This window comes from Portunus trituberculatus, chromosome 40, assembly GCF_017591435.1.
Source record: "Portunus trituberculatus isolate SZX2019 chromosome 40, ASM1759143v1, whole genome shotgun sequence".
Lineage (NCBI taxonomy): Eukaryota > Metazoa > Arthropoda > Malacostraca > Decapoda > Portunidae > Portunus > Portunus trituberculatus.
Window position 1 is genome coordinate 747,853 of NC_059294.1, and position 22,148 is coordinate 770,000.

Here is a 22,148-nt window from a genome sequence, read left to right on the forward strand (position 1 = left end):
TTATTCAGAAACGCCTTGCTCTCTCACCAAGACAATTTTCCAAGGCCACAGAGACGACTAGCCGAGTTTTCAAGACAGTTTCTCCTTATAATAATCTAGAAATCTTGCCAGTCCATCACCGGACCCATAAGAATACCCTTAACCCGTTCAGTACTGGAACGCATTTCTATCTTGAGTTTTGGGTATGATTAGAAGATTTTATTGACATTAGGAAGGATCTATGAAAGTCAGAAGATTAATGACCGCAGTTTTTGCTATTCTAATCTCTACTACAGTTCCTGAAGCTGTATAAAATCACCAAATAGTAACCATATGAACAGAAAAATGTGTTATGGTACTGAAGTGGTTAAAAAACATAAACATCTTTTTTGGAAAGTAGTGATGGTGAGAGATCAAAGCGTTTAAATATACTGACCCTAGTTTTGCATGATAGAAAAAGCAATTACACTACAATTCCTCTTCCTCACTGAGCGTGGCTCTCAAAACCCTACACGTGTATCACATCCTTTTATTAAGCCATAAACAGTCAAGAGGTTTCAAGACAAAATATTACACAGCAGTACAACAATATAACTTAGACATTACTATATTTGCTATCATGTTGAACTTATTGCCAGCTTTCTCATCAGTTCTCATGTCTGACATACTGATGGAAAACCTCGTTGATAGTGCAAGTTTGTACATTACTAATTACTAATTTGAATTGCACACGACCTGGTAAAATCACCTTCAAATTCTTTAAAATCTAAGTTTACGCATACAAGGTTCTAAAAACATCCCGAGTAGAAAATACTTTAAATGACATCTCACTTTTCACACTTTATTAACTATAATTACAACGTGTGTGGCGTGTGCTATTTCTGGTCACTTCGTAGCAACACACACACACACACACACACACACACACACACACACACACTTATCTATACAAGTTAATTATATACTAAATGCCGGCAATCCCACACACGGCAATGACTCAGACAAAACACACACACACACACACACACCGTAACTGGAAAGGGCCAAAACCCACTGCAGACTGCTCCCTACATGGACGCCGCCTGGTGTCACTGTAAAGCCTTACATACAATGAGAGGGTTGGAACCATTCTGTCTTTGAACTTCTTTATTATCAAACTTACTGCCATGACTCATTTACTTTCCTCTCTCTCCTCATTTTGCTCAGATGCCCTGTCAATTTTCTTTGCCGCCTTCGCCTTCATCCTATCAAGTCCATTGTTCTCGAATGTTGAAATGTAATAGTTCCCATACGTCGTGTGTTGATTCGAGCACACGAGACATGAACTTTTATAAAAAATCAGACTACATCCTGATAACCGCTAGTAAAATAATAACAACTGTGATAACTTCAGAACTACTTCCTATTCACACTTCTCTCATAAATCTCTAGACAAGCGTGAAATTTTTCTTTCGTTGATTCCAGAGCTACCTTGGCCTATGGTCCACCCTTCAGCACAACACTTCACACAGACCTCACAACTCAACCTCGGCATAGATACAAGAAGCGCTCCGGTTCACGTCCTTGTCCCTCACCACAAGGAGCTGACGCGCACTGGACGAGTCAAGCTTCAATAGAGCACTATGGGCGGGGGAGGAGGCAGGGACAGGGACGAGGCATGCCGGGTGAGGGAGGGGGAGCAGGGATGAGGAGACGTGTGTCAGGAGGTGGCAGGGGAAGGGCGGTCCTGCACTAAGGTGGTGAGGGTGATGGTCTCCGTCGTGCCTCGCATGGTGAAGGAGCGACAGCGAGAAAAAGCAGAGTTTGAGGGCTGCAGGAGGGCCCGCGTGCCGCCAGTCCCGCCGCCGTCTTTACAACAGCAGAGGACACAGGACAGGTAATGGTTGTAATATTTTCTGAAGGTGCCAGAGATGCAGTACAGCGCGATGGGGTTGATGCAGGAGTTGAGGAAGCAAAGGCAAAAGCCAATGATGCGTATGGCGTTCCAGAAGTCATTGTAGGAGCCGTAGGGCAGCACGTAGTACCACACCAGGAACACGTTGGTGGGAAGCAAACACACGGCGAAGATGAGTACGAAGGTGAGCACGATTTTGGCCACCTTCCTTCGAGTCCTGAGCTGCCGATGGAACACGTGCGACTCTTGTGGCACGTCGTCGGCGGACAGCAGGTGCATCGCCATCAGGAGGTAGAAGATTGCTATCACCAACAGCGGCAGCAGGTACGACAGCAGGAACTTGGTCACCACGTACACTTTAGAGTACCAGAGCGGCAAGTCTTGGGAAAAGAGTACGCAAACGGTGATATTCTTGTGGCCCACAGAAAACTCTCTCACCCCAGACGTGAGGGCGGCAGGCAAGGCAAGGACTCCTGACGCCACCCAGATGCCCACCGCCACCCGCACCGTCCTGCGCCCCACCCCGCCTGCTGCCTGATGAAGGGACGGAGGGAGGGAGGGACAGTGCCATTAGTGATGAACAGAGAGAGGAAATTTATAGTTGAGATATTACACATTACACAAAAAGAACGAAAACTAAAAGAATCTATAACATATATTTGTACTGAAATAATTACTACTACAAGTAGACATGTGTGAAAAAGAGAAAACGATGAAAATCTAGCAAGCGCCTCACCCTCCTGACGTTGGACACGATGGCCAGGTAGCGGTCTGCGGAGAGCGCTGTGAGGGTGAACACGGTCACACACACAGACACGTCTCTCACCAGCTCGCTAAACTTACATACGAAGTTCCCGAACGGCCACGAGTCGAGGATGTAGATGACCATGTTGAAGGGCACCGTAAAGAGCAGCACCAGCAGGTCCCCGAGCGCCAGGGAGATAATGTACGTGTTGGGCACACTGCGAAGGTTCCGGTTCCTCACGAAGATGGCGATCAGCGTCCCGTTACCTGAATGTTACAAGAGATTAGGCACCCCAAGCAAACACCGCTCCAGACAACACGCTTTGCAGATGAATATTGCTCTGCCCGTATACCTAACGTCAAAATAGACCAATTATGAAGATTACATTTCCTCATAACGATGACGATCAGTGTTCCGTTACTTGAGTGTTACAGGGGATCAGGCACTCGAGGCAAACACTATAAATAAGATACTTCATAGTTGAATATTACTTTCCCCTTATATTTGACGTAAAAGTAAATAAATTATGAAGACTACGATTCCTCATGATAATGGCGATCAGTGTCTCGTTACTTTTTTTAATGTTACAAGGAATGTTACACACCACATGCTTTGGATAACAAAACACACACACACACACACACTCTCTCTCTCTCTCTCTCTCTCTCTCTCTCTCTCTCTACCTACGAGGCCCACCACGAAGATGAGCACGAACAGCACGGGCACGATGTACGTTTCTGGTCGCTCCTCGTAAGGCTTATAACTCAGAGACACGTTGGCCGAGCTTGTCGTGGTGAGGGACGCCTCCCAGTCCATGGCTGCCTCCTCCTCCATCGTCACCAAGGGACTGTACGTGCCCAGGAAGGCTCGGGAGACTTCCTGTGCCTCTGTCATCTGCCGCTCCCGCTAGAAATAAAATAAGGTTTTTATTGCTAGAAAGGAAACAAGTGTAGTGCATTGTTTCGTTAATTAATAAAAAACCTTTACTAAGCCAAAAAATCTGCTACGTACTTTAAAAACTGACTTCATTTGTATATTCTATATAACAGGAAACGTCGTGGCCTGGTTACTCTTTTATCATATTCAAAATCCCTACAATTTGTGCACAAATTAGACCACATAAACCATCAAATCTCAGTAGCATTTGGTAAACAAAATTACCTATACTGGTTCTCAATAACGGAATAAAACCAATAATACTTCATAATTCAGTCTTGTAAAGTGGACGATACAAGTAGAGGGAAAACGAAAAATCATGGAACACAACATTCATGCAACGTTATGGAAGTCTGCTATCTCTGACTGCCTTGTCTACATTGACATGACTTTCAATGTCCTCAACGGCTCCCTTGACACACCTCTCCTTGTCTCCTCGCAAAACTCTAAACGTGACGGACGTGATGGAGCTGTATAATGGTCTGCATTCCTCCCTGAATCATGCAAAACTCAATTTTACGTATATTCGGAGTAAGGGAGGCTGCCCGCCTCACTTCCCGTTATCTTGGAGAGTGTGTGGTGCGGGAGTGTCTTGAGCTCTCATCAGCATATGTTTAAAGACCATAGGAAAATAAAGGAAGCTCACACGTGCATGGAAGTCTCGGTATGAAACATGCCTACATATTTCCACTTATCTTTCTCTTCTGTAATTGTATAGTTACCCTTTTGTGACTCGGTATTAGCAAGCTGATTACTGATCCTGTCTCATTAATTTACCACCGTATAATATCCAGCTCCTTCTTTTCCATGATGAGTTGATCCTCACACGCTTTTATCCGAATTAACGACATAGAATCTGTGCTGAACTGTCAAAAAGACCATGACAACATCTCTATAAGTAGTTGTATCGTCAACTTTACTCTTGTAGTAGTCGAAAATAACACGCAGAAATGCTCGACAAAGTTTATGTAGAATCTTCACACGGGTGGAATAGATTGAAATTATTTGAGACTGTCACTACTTGCATATTCCTCAATAAACAGCAACACACATCACTCACTCGCGTCACTTTCTTTGGAGGGAGGCGTGGATGCATCGGAATTCAATATGATTTGAATGTTGAAACAAGTAATACAATGTCCCAAATTTCTCAAAATTCATCATGCTAGGAAAGTAATAAATCTTGACAAGAGAAGGGGAACTGTGCATGAACGATAACCATATATCGTCATAAAGCTACAGTGACAAAGGAAAGACAGACAGGCGAGAGTGACATGTTTGTAAGTAAGGGTGGGATGAGTAAAGACGCTTCAGGCTATATCGGTGATTCTTAACTGGGCTGCCGCGGAATCCCCCCCCCCCAGCTACTACTCACCGCAGTCAACAGTCTTAACAATCCCTTCACTTTGCCTACTGAACCTCATAATAAACCCTGGAGACAATGAATGATTCACCAACACTGAGGCCTTAACCTTGGTGAAAGAGATGTAAAGTCAGGGGAGCAGTGATTCAAAGTACAAAAAAAAAAAAAAAAATGTAACCGATATTTATACTTTTGTTTTTTTTTCAGTGAAATTAAATGGTGTGTGTGTGTGTGTGTGTGTGTGTGTGTGTGTGTGTGTGTGTGTGTGTGTGTGTGTGTGTGTGTGAGGAGATGGGGGCTTCCGCTTCTGTGCCTCCTCTGTAAAGAATAGCTATGACATCAAGGAGCTTAGTAATCTCCGGGAACAAAGTTTTAATTGGAGATGACAAAGGCGTTAATTGCGTAAATATATTGTCTCTAAATGAAGTTAGTGTATTTTTATTACTATTATTATTATTATTATTATTATCATTATTATTATTATTATTATTATTATTATTATGATTATTATTATTACTATTATTATTATTATTATTATTATTACTATTATTATTATTATTACTATTATTGTTATTATGATTATCATTATTACTTTTGCTATCATTACTGCACATAACCTTTCGTTGATCTCTCTCTCTCTCTCTCTCTCTCTCTCTCTCTCTCTCTCTCTCTCTCTCTCTCTCTCTCTTTCTCTCTTGATGCACATACCACACCAAAAGAGGAAATATTTACATATGAATCATTAACCTTACAAGCCAAATAGGCCTCCCTCACGCCCATCCCTTTAAAACGGATGCCCGTCGGCCCTTCCTGTCCCAAAATGAAACGAAAAGGTCGTTGTCAGCCGTCCTCACTTCCCCGTCTTGCCACGCCTTCCCGGTCACCCTCTAATGGACTCGCCTTGCCCCCGACGCACTCTGTTTGTTATGTCGTGGAAAGTGAATGTCGCGGGCTTTCTGGGACGTTAAAGGAGTGGAGAGAGGGAGAGGAAGGGCGTGAGAGAGACTCGGTATGGGATGATATTAAATTGTGAGTGAAGAGTGATTCTACTAAGTAAGGTGACAACAATCGGGTTACAGCTGTGCTTTTTTTAATCTTTTTTTTTTTCATTTCTCTCTTTTCTGTTGTTATGTGGTTGTTGTGTTGTAATACGGTGAGGTGTGTGTGTGTGTGTGTGTGTGTGTGTGTGTGTGTGTGTGTGTGTGTGTGTGTGTGTGTGTGTGTGTGTGTGAACTAGAGTGTGTCTGCGTCTTCTGGAAATAAGTTTTTCGCTGCTGGGAAAAAAAAAATCATCAAAGAGAAACATACACACTTCAATCTTTTCCATCCTTCCACGCTTCCTACCCCACCCCACTCTCTCTCTCTCTCTCTCTCTCTCTCTCTCTCTCTCTCTCTCTCTCTCTCTCCAGCGGGCAGGCAGTGTCTTTGTCCCGGAAACAAAGCCTCCCCAGCGTTGCCTTGAGGTACCGACAATTCTGGTGTTCCCGCAGAAAACGACGCATTGTAACTTCAAAAAGTGCATTCGACTAGTATTGAAAAAAAAAAAAAAATCTTCATTGGCATTCCGTCATTACAAAAAACGAATGTTTGTTTCGAGAAGCAAACGTATTGGATGAACTTAACTGGATACATTGCTCAGATTCATCGTCGGTGGAATGAAAACTGCAGGGGAAACTTTTCCGTTAAGTCAAAAGTGAAAATTCAGGAAGAAAGAGAAGACTTTGGCCATGATCAATAATTTCTTTTTCCTTTGCATGCAACACTAATCCTTTCACGGCAAGCTTTATATCACAAGTCACAGATCAAACAGTCGCCGCATTCTGGATGTCTTGAGGTGTCATGGCGGGTATTGTTCGTTCTTCAGAACAATTTGCAAATGACACACAGGTGGTTGGTTTGGTTTTCATGTGTGTTTTTTCCTTTCGATAATGCAGAAAACTTGCTAAGCCATCACTTGAATCATGAAAGCAGCTTTGAAGTCTCTTGCAACGTCTATCACTGTTTGGTCAGTGTGAGAGATAGGTGATTGACATGTTCAGGAATGCGTATAGGCGGCCTTGGTGTGTGCATTATTACTGAGCAAGCGTCGTCACTCTCATTACTACCTCTGCCTAAGCGAGCACAGACCATTCCCCCCATTCGAGATTTCCCCGCCAGCCGCCAATCTCTCTGCAGGTCACAGGTGACTCAATGACACAGAGTGTGACGCGGGGTGAGTCAGCAAGGGCCACACCGCCACTGAATATTTGGATGTATTTTTAACTGACATAATGGGTGAGCTAGACCATCACTTGTGTTATTCACAGCCCGAGTGGAGAACAATGACTGGATGGTTAACTTTCCAGGAATTCCCAGCATGCGGCTATAAAGCAAATAGGAATTTGTGGTTTCCAATAAATCTGACAAAAAAAGTGTAAAAGTTTGCCTTCCTGTTTATTAACGCAAATCGATCACATGTTCAATATACACGTCAAAAAGAAATAAAGAGAAAAAAAAGATAAATCCAGCTTTATTTGATGGGAGAATTCCCTTTTTCATACTTGATGATTCCTCTCACGCAATAAAAAAAATCTAACATGCTAGAGAGAGAGAGAGAGAGAGAGAGAGAGAGAGAGAGAGAGAGAGAGAGAGAGAGAGAGAGAGAGAGAGAGAGAGAGAGAGAGAGAGAGAGAGAGAGAGAGAGAGAGAGAGAGAGAGAGAGAGAGAGAGAGAGAGAGAGAGAGAGAGAGAGAGAGAGAGAGAGAGAGAGAGAGAGAGAGAGAGAGAGAGAGAGAGAATTTTCATGTGAGTGGTTGGGAGTGCGTGAGCATGTTGGATTACATTGCCATTCCTGCTCTCAAAGTGGTCTAGAAGTGATGGTGACTGAGACGGAAGGAGTTCCATACAGAATTAGGATTATAATATACAGTGGTACAGTCGGGTGGATGGTGGTTAGGAAGCCTCAGGTTAGATGACCCTCAAGACAGATCAACCTGATTACGAGCAGGTAATTAAGTGTTCGAGACATTTGGTCCCTAAAATGCCTGCAGACCTGCAGACTTACACGCCTGCTATACTACAGACCCCGTGAAGCCAGTATGTGGAGCCACACACTGATTATATAATGTTCAGCATGCTACCCGCTACTGACTCAGCCATATCCAACCATATCCATCTACTCACATCCACTCAACACAGCCATATCCGATATTTCCTATTCACAGACTCACTCACTCACCCACCCATGCAACCACTGATTCATCTACATCCACTAACCACACACGCCTCCCAACCGTCTCTCTCTCTCTCTCTCTCTCTCTCTCTCTCTCTCTCTCTCTCTCTTGTCCCCAACTCCGTGGTAGAGAAGTTGCAAGATTTTTGTTACAAACTCTTTGCATTATGTTTGGGAGACTCAGCAAAGTTTGCCAGGCGACTGGTAAATATAATTAATTTCCACAGATGTCATACCTAAGGCGGCTTTCCATGTGACATCGCAATGATTGGAGGTATAAATACCCCTAAGATGACACGATTGTTTGGTGGCCGTCTAATCCTGATGCGCTTCTTACCTACGTGATATGAATACAGTTCCCATCTAGGAAGCCTCTTAAAGTTACTTGTTTATTCCCCCTTCAGATAAATTTCTCAGACACTTATATTTCAGCCTTTGGGTCTCGGCATCTTCAGTGGATCTTTTCTATAACTTTCTATTGCCCTAGGACAGAGTCGTCTCTTACATATATAAAAAAAAAAAAAAAAAAATGACACATCAGCTACAACAGCAGGTTCCAAAGCTACAGTTACCACACCAAGCTGTCTGCTACCACTACAAGCATCACTGTATACATGTTACTTTACTTCGCTGTCTTACGATGCTACTTCTTGCAAATGACAATGTTGACCAAACTTATACATATTAGAACTGGGAAATAAGCTGTAGGAGACTAACATAAGGAAAATAGAAATAAATGAAGGAATATATCTGTTATGACCAAATAGTACCTTAGTGGATGAGGTGACAGTCACGCTACTTTCTCCCAGCTAAGTGTTGATCAACTAGTGATTTCTTACGATGCCATCACTCGTTTGTGAAAGGTCGAGGCTCCTGACGACGATGCCTCTCTTCAGCAGCTCCTGTTCTCGTGACGCCTTCAACCACTCACAGTATCTGGGAAAGGTTAGAAAAAAATATAAAAAACACTGAAGCGGGGAAAGAGAGAGAGAGAGAGAGAGAGAGAGAGAGAGAGAGAGAGAGAGAGAGAGAGAGAGAGTTCATGAATCAGAAATCTGAGAGGAGAAAGGACGCTTGCATTAGTCACACAGGAATAATGGAGAGGAAAACAGCTTCTACCATCACCACCACCCCCTCCACCACCACCACCATCCCCACCGCCGCCACCATCACAACCTCCATCACAACCTCCTCCACTACCACCATTATCCTTTCTCTCTCTCTCTCTCTCTCTCTCTCTCTCTCTCTCTCTCTCTCTCTCTCTCTCTCTCTCTCTCTCTCTCTCTCTCTCTCTCTCTCTCTCTCTCTCTCTCTCTCTCTCTCTCTCTCTCTCTCTCTCTCTCTCTCTCTCTCTCTATTTCTTCCAACCTGAATGAAAAACACTCTTCATCGCATGCAAAGGATGATATTGATGATGATGATGATGATGATGATGATGATAATGATGATATGATAAATAAATAAATGAAATAACAGATAAACAGATACGTAAGTGTTCACAAATTCATATCCACAATTGTTTACGAAAATGAAGATCACGACTTGCTATAGAAAGACAGACAGACACACCAGGAGGGAGCGAGTGATCATTAAGTGGTTGTTTTTCTTATCATCAATGACTTTTCGTTCGTGATCTTCGCTTAGTTGGGCTAATGACACATATGCTAATGATTCCCAGACAATAGACAACGCTTCGCACCTTAATTTCTCTCCCCATCACACCTGCACTCACCTTTTCACTAATACGGCACTATCTAATCATTTACTTGTACTTTATTGCTATTTGCATCGACATAGGAAAAGAAAGAAGCTGAAACGAGACGAAGAGAGAAATTGTCAAGAAAAGTGTTCAGAATTCGTCATGCTGCCTCCTTGCCTCCCTCGCAGAGTGACACCTTAATACTTCCTGGATCAGAGACTTAGAGGGATAGGCAAGTCGTGTGCTCACTTAGGAAAGAGGTAAAGAAGTGAGTGAAAAACATAGCTAAATTTCATAATCCTACTGTCATTCATTCTTCTTCTTCTTCTTCTTCTTCTTCTTCTTCTTCTTCTTCTTCTTCATCTTCTTCTTCTTCTTCTTCTTCTTCTTCTTCTTCTTCTTCTTCTTCTTCTTCTTCTTCTTCTTCTTCATCTTCTTCTTCATCTTCTTCTTCATCTTCTTCATCTTCTTCATCTTCTTCTTCATCATCATATTCTTCTTCTTCTTCTTCTTCTTCTTCATCATCTTCTTCTTCATCATCAACTTCTTCTTCTTCTTCTTCTTCCTGGTGGTTTTCTTTTTCTTTCCTCTTCGTCCTCATCTCCGGTTTGGAAGGTACATTAGTGGCCGATGATTTTTATTTCTGTGCTTAACGGTGACGAGAGAGAGAGAGAGAGAGAGAGAGAGAGAGAGAGAGAGAGAGAGAGAGAGAGAGAGAGAGAGACGCGTAGTACAAGACTCTACCCTTTTAACAATATTGACTACAAGGTACTACATATTTACATGGCGCGGTTTATTATTATTATTATTTTTAATTTCAGAGATGTATATTGTTTTCTTTTTTTTATCTCAGATTTTTATTCTTTATATCCCTTTGCCTGCCGGGGGGGGGGGCGGGTTTGGCTGAGGGAGGAGGAGGCCATTACTATTTTGATCTATCTCGTTAGTCATTTGCTACTGGGAAACTCTAACCTTGTATAAGAAAAACACTGATAAAATATATAAAAAAATATATATAAAAAAAAAAAACTGGTGAGCTATTTTGACTGCACAGAGGAGCGACAATTCTCATATAGATAAATAAATAAATAATTATATAAAGAAGTGACTCTCAGCTTCTCATTTTCACCACATGAGTCAGTCGTATACCAGGTTATAATAATCTCATTAGCGTGTAGTTTATTACTGGCTGTCTCGCTGTTTCTCTTCATCTGTTTCCAATTCCACTGTTTTCTCACTGGTATCCTTTTCCTTCCGTTTTCCGTCGTCCCTATCTCCTCTCTCCCTCTCCGTTTTCTATATTACTCAATACCAGTCCATTATTCTTTATATCTCCTTTACTTCCTTTCCCTATATACGCTATCAAATCTCATCTCCCAGTGTTTTTTTTTTTTCCCTCCATTCTGTATTCATAAATCATGCTCTTCAATATCCCCCCTTCCTGCATTCATTCCTTCGTTCTCTCTCTCTCTCTCTCTCTCTCTCTCTCTCTCTCTCTCTCTCTCTCTCTCTCTCTCTCTCTCTCTCTCTCTCTTTATCATGTCTATTTGTACGATCAATTGAATAACCATGTTTCATGGAATAAACGATTTATTATTATTATTTATTATTACTATCAAACTTCATTCTCACGCTCGTTGATTTAGCCTTCCTTCTTTTCTTAGGATTTCCACATTGACCCGTTTCACTTTCCCTCCTCTCCTTATATCCCCTAAATTCACCCTATTTTCATGTTATACTTTAACTAAGGTCCTTATTCAGAAAAGCTTTGTTCTCTTACCACGACTATTTTCCCAGGCCACAGAGATGACTAGCAAGGTTTTCAAGCTTGTTTCTCTTCTTTTATAATGTAGAAATCTTGTCATTCTTCTTCTGGAACCATAAAAACACCTTAAAAAACTCGTGCCAATTTGAATAAACCCTCTTGAAATAGTGAAGGTGAAGCACAGAAGTGTTTGAGAATACGAGCCTCCCTCCTTCTGTGTTCCCCTCCCCATCGGGGCCAACGAGGCGTGGGTGGGTAAGCTTCATAAAAAAGGGTCGCTGCTCTGGTGCCTCATGTGGTCCCAAGGGCCGATAGAACACAAATGGGTCCTTGCCGCCACTAAGGGACCACGATTACATGAGGAGGAGAAAGAAGAGTAGGAGGAGGAGGAGGAGGAGGAGGAGGAGGAGGAGGAGGAGGAGGAGGAGGAAGGGTGGGTTCTAGTTTCGCCCCTTCGTTCAATGATCCAGGATAATGCCAGAGTAAAGCCTTGAAATGGTAGGTCATTGTGGGTCATTCATGCTATCTCCTACTGTTTTCCTCCTCCTCCTCCTCCTCCTCCTCCTCCTCCTCCTCCTCCTCCTCCTCCTCCTCCTCCTTGTCGTCGTCGTCCCCCCATTAGGTAGTAAAGTTAAAACTATGGCTCCCTTGTCCTCCTCTCTTTTCTCTACATGAGAGAGAGAGAGAGAGAGAGAGAGAGAGAGAGAGAGAGAGAGAGAGAGAGAGAATATATTTTACATCAGAACATTAAACATATAATCATTTCTTTTCATCTCCAGGGCTTCACTTTACTCTATTGCTGTTTTTATATTCCTTTTTTCTAGCTTTTGTTGTTCTTCTTTCTGAGCTCCATTATTCTCTGCTCAATTCACTTTCTCGCTCCCTCTGTCATCGTCCTTTCATCTCTGAATCGTGCCTATCACACACACACACACACACACACACACACACACACACACACACACACACACACACACACACACACGCACGCGAAGTAATGCAACACTGAATCGTTTTCTTTGAAGTGAAATGCAACTCGATTCGAGAAGAAACTTGGTGCTTGAATTCTAAATGTTGTTCATTTATCAGATACTGAGAGAGAGAGAGAGAGAGAGAGAGAGAGAGAGAGAGAGAGAGAGAGAGAGAGAGAGAGAGAGAAAGAGAAACCTTTTATGTTATTGAACTGGATAAACACTTTATTGTGATCGTTCGGTTTTCCTTTTAATGTATAAATGATATTATTTTGAGGAAGCAAAGTAATCTCTCTCTCTCTCTCTCTCTCTCTCTCTCTCTCTCTCTCTCTCTCTCTCCACTTAGTTACTGTCCCTCTTTCACTTTTCATTCATAATCAAGAAGGAAAGCAAAGACAGAGAATGAAAAAAAAGAGGAGTGAAGCAAGGAGAAATAAGAGAGATAAAATAGCAGCGGTTTTCAATCTATAAAAGAGCGAGAAATTGGAAGGAAGGAAGAGAGAGAGAGAGAGAGAGAGAGAGAGAGAGAGAGAGAGAGAGAGAGAGAGAGAGAGAGAGAGAGAGAGAGAGAGAGAGAAAGCGGGGACAAATGGAGAACGAGAGAAAAATGGCCTATGAATAATATGAGGTCGAGAACAAAACGTAGATAAATGGTATAGTCAGGAAGAGGAGGAGGAGGAGGAGGAGGAGGAGGAGGAGGAGGAGGAGGAGGAGGAGGAGGAGGAAGAGGAAGAGGAAGAGGAAGAGGAAGAGGAAGAGGAAGAGGAAGAGGAAGAGCAGGAGGAGAAAGCGGTGACAGAGGAACAGTGTTGAAAGGTTGAACTAAGAGGGAGAGAGAGAGAGAGAGAGAGAGAGAGAGAGAGAGAGAGAGAGAGAGAGAGAGAGAGAGAGAGAGAGAGAGAGAGAGAGAGAGAGAGAGAGACGTAATCGCAAGATAACGTCGACCCCTAAGACAAGAGCAGTAGTAGCAGCATGTGGCAGCGGCGTCTTTGACAGCACCCTATCACCATGGCGGTAAATCGTGTCACCGAGCTCAGACCCATCAGTAACTGAAGTAAAGTGGGGTTATGAGAATCACCCGTTTCATATGAAATTTGATTACGTACAGCAGCAGCAGCAGCAGCAGCCCCGAGCAACAGGTAATTCCACTACTGTTGCCATCACTTGTATTCGAATGTGTGGTGGTCTGTTCTTTCTTAATATTCATCAATGTCGGGTTAATGTCAGACGTAGGGGAAGAAACAGACACGCCGGAATCATACTAGCTGTAACTTAAACGAAGATGTGATGATATGATACACCCTTTACTGTAATGATCTATCCTTAGAAGCGATGCAAAGCAGACCATCTTGTTAGAGCTTCAGGTCTAAGCCGATTATTGAAGTGCCGGAATGCACATGATAGAAAGAAGAAAAATACATAAACAGGAGTTTCTAGAATAATTAGCGAGACAAAGAGAATTACAACACATTGAAACTGAAAAATAAGAAGTTACATTGAGTTACGAGCTTCAACCAGTTATACGTATTAAGTCCCACTACTGATGACTTCAACCAACGCCTACCGGTGAAATACTTACTGAGGAGGAGGAGGAATATACAAAGGAATATACAAAGGAAAGACCAAGCAACAACAGACCCTGGGGTCCTTACTAGGCTGCTTGGTTAACTATTCTATACTAACTACATAGTGTAGTTAGTATGTAGTTAGTATAGAGGAGGAGGAGGAGGAGGAGGAAAGGAAAAAACTACTATGATGAGTGTTGATACTAATGGCTCAACAGTGAGGAGGCTGAGACTAGAGGAAGGTGTGTGTGTGTGTGTGTGTGTGTGTGTGTGTGTGTGTGTGTGTGTGTGTGTGTGTGTGTGTGAAAGCTGCACACACTTTCAGACTGGCATCCTCCACTATTACCGAGACAAAACATCGTGTTGAGCAGTCACAATTTTTTTTCTTTCTCTCTCTCTCTTGTTTTGAGGCGAAGTTGATTGCAAGGTTGTTTGCTTCGTAGCGACTTACGTGATGAGTTTGATGACTTGGTGAAGTGAGTGAGCTGTGTCTGAAATTTGTGCTGATTGCCTACCATTACAACACTTTATTCCTAAGCACATCTGCACGTTAAGTAGTTATTACACGTTATGCATGAATGAATAATGACTCCATACAAGTATACACACCTGAAATGTCTACAGTTTTCCCGAGATGTACAGAGAACAATTTCCATCACGGTGGATGTTATGAATTGGTTGAATACATTGTTACGCTTTTATTTCCTCATATAAACAGAACTAACAAAGCAATGTCCAAACAAGGACACACACACACACACACACACACACACACACACACACACACACACACACACACACACATACACACACCGGAAGAGAATATAAGCCCTTTAACAGGATAATCCTACAACAATATTAATTAGTCAGTCAGACAGTGAGTTGCTTATTGATTCAGTCAGTCAGTCAATCAATCAATCAATCAGTCAGTCAGCCGATTAGTTAGTCAGTCACTCAGTTATTCATTCAATCAGTTATTCAGCCATTCACAGTGAATCATCCACTCAATTAACTAACCAAACACATCGACCAATCACCTGTCAGCCTTTCACCCACTCACACCTTGCCTCTCACCCAACTAGCCATCCGCCAATTCACTTATCCACCAATAACGTCCATACAAACACGAACCCTTCTTCCTTCCATCCATCCATCCAGCATCCAGCATCCCCACTCATCCCTTTCCCACCGAGACACTCTTTCTATTGTTTCTGCTGCAACACTACACCCAACACTTAAACCTGGAAAATATTTGTACTAGGTCAATATTCTTTTCTGTCTTCTTTATTCTTCTGATGGCCATCAACACTGACACACGCCCGCAGACACACACACACACACACATACACACACACACACACACGTTTATCTTCTTTGTGAGGATCGTGGCGGCTTTTCTCCACACATACACACACACACACTCTCTCTCTCTCTCTCTCTCTCTCTCTCTCTCTTTCCTCTTTCTTTATCTTTCCTTCTCTCCCATTCCCTCTTGCTATTTTTTTTTCTATCTCGAGTCCCTTCACTATTTCTCTGTCTCTCCTTTCCACCCTTTCCATCTCCCTCGGTTCTTTCATATCTTGTCCCTTTGCTATTCCTTGCTTCATTGTCTTCTCCCTCTTTCCTTTGCTATCTTATCCCTTTGCCGCTTCTCCCTCCCTCGTGTTCTCATCCCACCTCCCTCTTCTCCTGTCTTACCTTGTCCTTTCGCTGTTTCTCCCTTCCTCCAATTCCCTCGTGGCTCTTTTCCCTCCCTCCATCCATCACGGTCGTGTTTACCTCACCTGTCAACACGGATCTGCTTTCAACAGAACAATCAACGGACGTTTACAGTAATTTCTTTCTCATAATTGGGGCACTGAATACATTTTTTTTTTCTGCATCACTTTTTTTTTTATCTTCCTCCTATTTCACAAGTGTGGTGCAATAATCCGTGGCCTGGCAAATGAAAGCCTTGAATAGTACTTGGTCGTGCTTCGCTGCTAGTTTGCTTTTTGTCTTCTAGGGAAATTTTCTTAATAACTGTGTGAGTGAGCCAGTGGTGGTGGTAACTGTGGTAACAGTGTGACATGCGGCTAAGAGGGAAAACTTTGCTTCACTGCTATTGTGTAAAATCGGCTCCATATTTGATGAAGCAGATTTACTACCTATATTACTAAATGCAATAACAATATATGGCTGACCAAGACCACTCGAGGAAAAGACAAACTATCCATCAGCAATTCAGACAAGAGAAATAGATAGGTCCTCTCACGCACACAGACCACTCGACCACCGCTGCCACCTGAACATGCGTTACCAGCATCGCCCTTTTGTTCGCTATGGTTACAATTGTCGATAATTTCCCAGTGTAATGTATTTTGTTTATTTTCCTTCCTGGAATCTGTCAATCTCAGAGCAGGTGTTGGTGCAAGCCTCGCTCAGCTGTCGGAAATAATGATGAGTGATTGGAACAATAGCACAGATCATAAAATAGTGGCTCTCTTGATAGACACACCTTTGTTTATAGACGCAAGATTTCACGTTGCCCACTATTAGGAGGAGGAGGAGGAGGAGGAGGCTGGCAGCAAGCAGGCAAGCAAGTAGGAGGAGTGGTGGTCCCGAAGCTTTATGGAGTGTGAGGAGAGGGAATAGTTTAATTTTGTTCATGATTTTTTTCTTTTCTTTTCATGTTCATTTTTCAGACATGCTGAATTTCCGTGGACGAGTTTGTGGTTAGGTGAACCGATACTTGAGGCTGGGCTGCGAAGAACTTTGTTTCAGAGGCCACTAGTTGGGTAGACTTTCCATCAAAATACCTCATTATCCCAGGCACACGAGGAGCTTGTTATCTGACCAGGAGCTAAAAATTGATGCGAGTTCAGTTTTTTTTTTTTTATGTAAGAGAGGAAAGATGAACAAAGACAACAAAAAAATGTAAAAAAAAAAGGCCCATTTAGTTGACAGTTCCCTTACAGGTCCAAGTTTAACAAGTATGATAATCTTAATATAACCTTTAAAACGTCAATTTCTCTCTCTCTCTCTCTCTCTCTCTCTCTCTCTCTCTCTCCCTCGGTACGTTCGAACATTTTTCTGAACTCTTTTCAGGTACGTAAAAATTCTGAAAAAAAGAAAGGGAAAGAGAAAAAAGGTGACACATAATACTGAAAATTCTTTTTCGAACAGCCTCCATTTCATTCCTTTCCAACCCTTTCTCCCTTACATGTACGCGCGCGGGAGCCCACACACACACACACACACACACACACACACACACACACACACACACACACACACACACATACACACACAGACAGACACACGCACACGTCAGGAGCAGGTGGCAGCAAATGAAAAGCATCGGATATTATCTTTCTCTGGAGGACAGTTTGCCTCAGACTGGCTCGAGGCGGAGATTGAGGGATTGTGTGTGTGTGTGTGTGTGTGTGTGTGTGTGTGTGTGTGTGTGTGTGTGTGTGTGTGTGTGTGTGTGTGTGTGTGTGAGTGTGTGTGTGCTGTTTCACCTAGGCAGCACATGTCATGTTACCTGCTTCCGATGTTTTCATGGTAACTTCTTCTGCACCCAACATGTCAATTTCATACGTCTTTCTTCTTCCTCTTCCCCTTCCTCCTGCCCAGTACACACACACACACACACACACACACACACACACACACACACACACACACACACACACACACACACACACACACACACACACACACACACACGATATACAGACAAACAAACAGATGAATATGTTAAAGCAGGCAAGTTAACAAGTAAAGTAATACCAAAGAGAAGATAAAATAGCATTATTGACGAAGCAGAAGAGAAAGACGGATGAAGAGGATGAGGAGTAGGGCAGAAAGGTACGCACCAAAACTTCCATTAGCTATTTCTTTCCGCTCCCTGGCAATTTTCCACTAATACTGCCAAGAATTACTCGATCGGCTCGCTTTCTGTTTGCCTTCATAAACTACATTGTCTGCCTGGCTGTGCAGCTAAGTGGCGGGTTAGGTGATCATAGTTGGCTGGCTGGCTGGCTCAATGATGCACTGGATACGAATATTCAGTGCCACTATACCGCCTGTCTCTGTTTTCATAAGGGAGGTTCAGGATCTGAGCCACAAAGAGATGTGCCATACAGTGCGCTCCGCCATCCCACTTCCTCACCACCTGCTGTCCGCCACCTGCCGCCCCTCACCTGTTGCTTGGCTCGTCAGATGTGTGTGTGTGTGTGTGTGTGTGTGTGTGAGCGATGACTTACGTATTATTCCTTACAACGTTGATTAACCCATACACACACACACACACACACTGTCAAATACATCTGGCCCGCTCTGTATCAATTCAAGGCTTGCTACAGTTTCGTTGAACAGCAGCCTCGCCCTCGCCCTCATCCTCCCTCTGCGACCAGCGATACAAGCTTGTATATACAGAAAACACTGAGAGACAACAAGCGATTGAAATGTCCGACAAGAAAAATAGCGATTGTCTTTTTTTGCGCATGTGAATGTTTCCTGGATGAAAATAACTCAATAGCAACCGAGGAAGGCAATTTTGAGGATTCCTTTTGTATCAGGAATGCATCAGTTGGTGGTGATCAGTGTTAGTGGTATATTTCAATTATAATATTATATATGTAATGGAGGTATTTTTCATTTCTTTTTCTTGTTCTGAATTCAATGGATTATTGCTTGAAGTAAGATATTTCCTCTGCTCCGAACACTACCAGAGCGTGCACATCAATGGGTCTGAGGTGTAGATAAATAAATGTTTGGTTGGAAGGGCCGTAAAATTGTAACCACCACCACCATGCACCAACGACAACGACAATAACAACAACAGCAACGACAACAACAACGACGACGACGACGACGAGCAACGGCGATTACAAGGAGTCTAATTCGTTAGACGTACTTGAGTAGTCTCCTATCGCTTATCATCAATATTGCAATGTCCCCTCTTCAGGCAGACTTGGCAATGAAGGGCTTAGCAAAGTACGGTGGCGGGAGTGAGGCGTTGGGGACTGGCGCGTATCACAGACGGCAACGGCGGTGGCGGAAGAAATTGGTTCTCAAATAGTGTCTAACGAATGGAATATACTCAGCAATCGGGTTGTTAATGCTGAATCAGTAATCAGGTTGTTAATGCTGTGTCAACACAAGGTTTCAAGGAATCATTAGGCAAATTTACTGAGGGGGGAAATGGAAGGCATCATGTACGTACGTTTCAAAATGCATGAGCTGCCACTCGTAAACTTCATGGCTTCCTGCACCTTCCATTATATTCAAATAGTGCTAATAATAGGTTAAGTCAGCACCACACAAGCCTCTTAGTATATACTCGTATGCCATGTGTTACTCGACGCCTGAAAGTTAATGTATGATACGCCTGTTTGCATCTAAAGCAGCTCACAGGTACGTCAGTCAGCATATGTCTGATTCGGAGATTACTAACTCACGGAAAGAGCTGGCCACTACAGAGTTTTTATGTGAAAAGAAATGAAACGTGGTGAATAATTAAAAAGTTTTCCGTGTAGGGAGAAATAAAAATCCCTCAATCTGCAGGTAAAATATAACCCACTCATGGTCATAATCAGTTCACCATGCAGTCACTCAGTCGTTTAGTCAGCCTTTAGTCAGCCAGTCACTCAGTCATTCAACCAGTAAGACAAGCGTACCATCAGTTAATCCATAGATTACATCCCTTCAAAGATTTCATAGCCAGTGCAAGCAAATAAACATGTATTCATCAATCCATCCATCCTTCCATCAACTGTGTTCGAACACCGGAATTTGAATGCATGTGAGAGGAGACAAGAGCTGGAGTATTGGAATGGATAGCGTAGTAGTAGTAGATAATGCAATGGGGAAAAGTGGGAAAGTCTGTGTGTTATAATAGGTAGTGTGCTAGTTTCAGGAGATGGGTCGGTCTGATAATGCATGCATGAGTCGACTCTAGCGAAATAGAGAAGGCTGTCGGGAATTCACAACTATTCGCGACTAGTTAACAACATTCCGAAAAGCCTATTGGTGAGTTCTTACTCTTAGGATTGAACTCCTTACATGATAGAGTCCGAGAGGCTCCATGGATATCTGCGATGTCGAAGGATGGAGGAGGAGGAGGAAAAGGAGGAGAAGGAGGATTAATGGAGATGCTTATAAGAGAGAGAGAGAGAGAGAGAGAGAGAGAGAGAGAGAGAGAGCTTTTCTATACGACACAAGTCATGAAAATTGTGTAATGACTCTCTCTCTCTCTCTCTCTCTCTCTCTCTCTCTCTCTCTCTCTCTCTCTCTCTCAATATCTTCACCTTCCCCTTTCCATTTTTCAATTTCACTCTCTCCCTCCCCCCACTTCCTCCTCCTCCTCCTCCTCCTCCTCCTCCTCCTCCTCCTCCTCCTCCTCCTCCTCCTCCTCCTCCTCCTCCTCCTCCTCCTCCTCCTCTTCCTCCTCCCCCGTCCTTCTCCTGCTCTTCCTCCTTCTCCTATCACCATAGTCCAATTTCCCTCCTACTTCTCCTTTCCCTCCAACAATTTTTTTTCACATCTCTTTGTCCCTCCTCCTCGTATTTACCTCCACTTCACGTTCTTCTCCTCTTCCTCTTCCTCCTCCTTTCCTTCGCTTCTCTTTCCTTTTCCTCTTCTCTTCCTCTTTTTTTGTATATAAAATGTCCTTTCTTTTTATCTATTTTTCCTATATTACTCAGTTTCCACCTCTCTCTCTCTCTCTCTCTCTCTCTCTCTCTCTCTCTCTCTCTCTCTCTCTCTCTCTCTCTCTCTCTCTCTCTCTCTGTCTAGCTGCCGTATAGCTGCGGGAGACGAAGAGGAGTTGGAGGGACTGGGAATTCAATTGAAATGTGTGTGTGTGTGTGTGTGTGTGTGTGTGTGTGTGTGTGTGTGTGTGTGTGTGTGTGTGTGTGTGTGTGTGTGTGTGTGTGTGTGTGTGTGTGTGTGTGTGTGTGTGTGTGTGTGTGTGTGTGTGACTGTCACACTCTCTCTCTCTCTCTCTCTCTCTCTCTCTCTCTCTCTCTCTCTCTCTCTCTCTCTCTCTCTCTCTCTCTCTCTCTCTGTTAATTAGCCAGCTTCGTGGTTCACCAAGGCCAAGGAAATTACTTAGAGAGAGAGAGAGAGAGAGAGAGAGAGAGAGAGAGAGAGAGAGAGAGAGAGAGAGAGAGAGAGAGAGAGAGAGAGAGAGATCCTTACACTCACCCGCTCACCCACACCCGCACACACACCAATATACCCACCAACCCACACCGACGCCTCCACACGAGACATAAGCTACAAAGGAGAAGTAAAGAGCCTCATAACTGTCACTCAATGGAAGGTAAAGAGACAGAAGGGTCCCAGAAAATGAAAAAAAAAAATGAGTCTTGAAGAAGGAGCGGGCAAATGGTGAAGTCTTGTGAAGTTTTGAAGGAAGAGAAGTAGGTAACATGATTAAGTGATTAAGCGAAGCAGATGAAGGGCTGGGAGACTCCGCTTAATTTAAGGATCTGTTTGGTAAGGATGATAAAGGCTATATATCAGTTGATTGTCACTATTATTGTTATTTTTCATTACTGTTACTATTATTCTTTATCTTATCTACTTATTTATCTTTTTTTTCGTGAAAGCGAGCTTATGATACTGCTGCGCTTTTTATCTCTTATTAAAGGAGAGTGTAAGTTGTGAAAGGAAGTGAGGTGAGGGACATGCTGGACAATGTTAAGATCAGTGAGGTGAGAAAACTAAGAGGTTACAGCGAGTCTCTTTCAATTCTTGTTAGAAAGTGAATGAAAGAGAGAAGGCAGAAAGAGAAGATACTTGTTAAGTTTGGATGAGTTGTAAGAAAGGGTAACGGAAAGAGAGAGAGAGAGAGAGAGAGAGAGAGAGAGAGAGAGAGAGAGAGAGAGAGAGAGAGAGAGAGAGAGAGAGAGAGAGAGAGGAGCAAGGGAAATTAATATAACTTGTCTGCCTAACTGACTATGTGTCCTTTTGTCAGTGTGTGTGTGTGTGTGTGTGTGTGTGTGTGTGTGTGTGTGTGTGTGTGTGT

At 43.1% G+C, this 22,148-nt stretch overlaps 1 protein-coding gene across 3 annotated transcripts in view; it reads right to left on the minus strand.

Moving 5' to 3' along the window:
- Nucleotides 1–494: 494 nt before the first annotated feature.
- Nucleotides 495–22,148, minus strand: part of LOC123516242 (neuropeptide CCHamide-1 receptor-like) — a 56,632-nt gene continuing 34,978 nt past the window's right edge. For 2 of the 3 annotated variants that reach the window (XM_045275473.1, XM_045275474.1), the window contains exons 2-5: nt 8,899–9,064; nt 3,302–3,524; nt 2,610–2,884; nt 495–2,407 (exon numbers count right to left, since the gene is read on the minus strand). In XM_045275473.1, coding sequence (XP_045131408.1) covers nt 1,679–2,407; nt 2,610–2,884; nt 3,302–3,512 — 1,215 coding nt within the window. In that variant the 5' untranslated portion in view covers nt 3,513–3,524; nt 8,899–9,064 and the 3' untranslated portion in view covers nt 495–1,678. The remainder of the gene's footprint in view (nt 2,408–2,609; nt 2,885–3,301; nt 3,525–8,898; nt 9,065–22,148) is intronic. The other variant, XM_045275475.1, reaches the window with a different exon arrangement.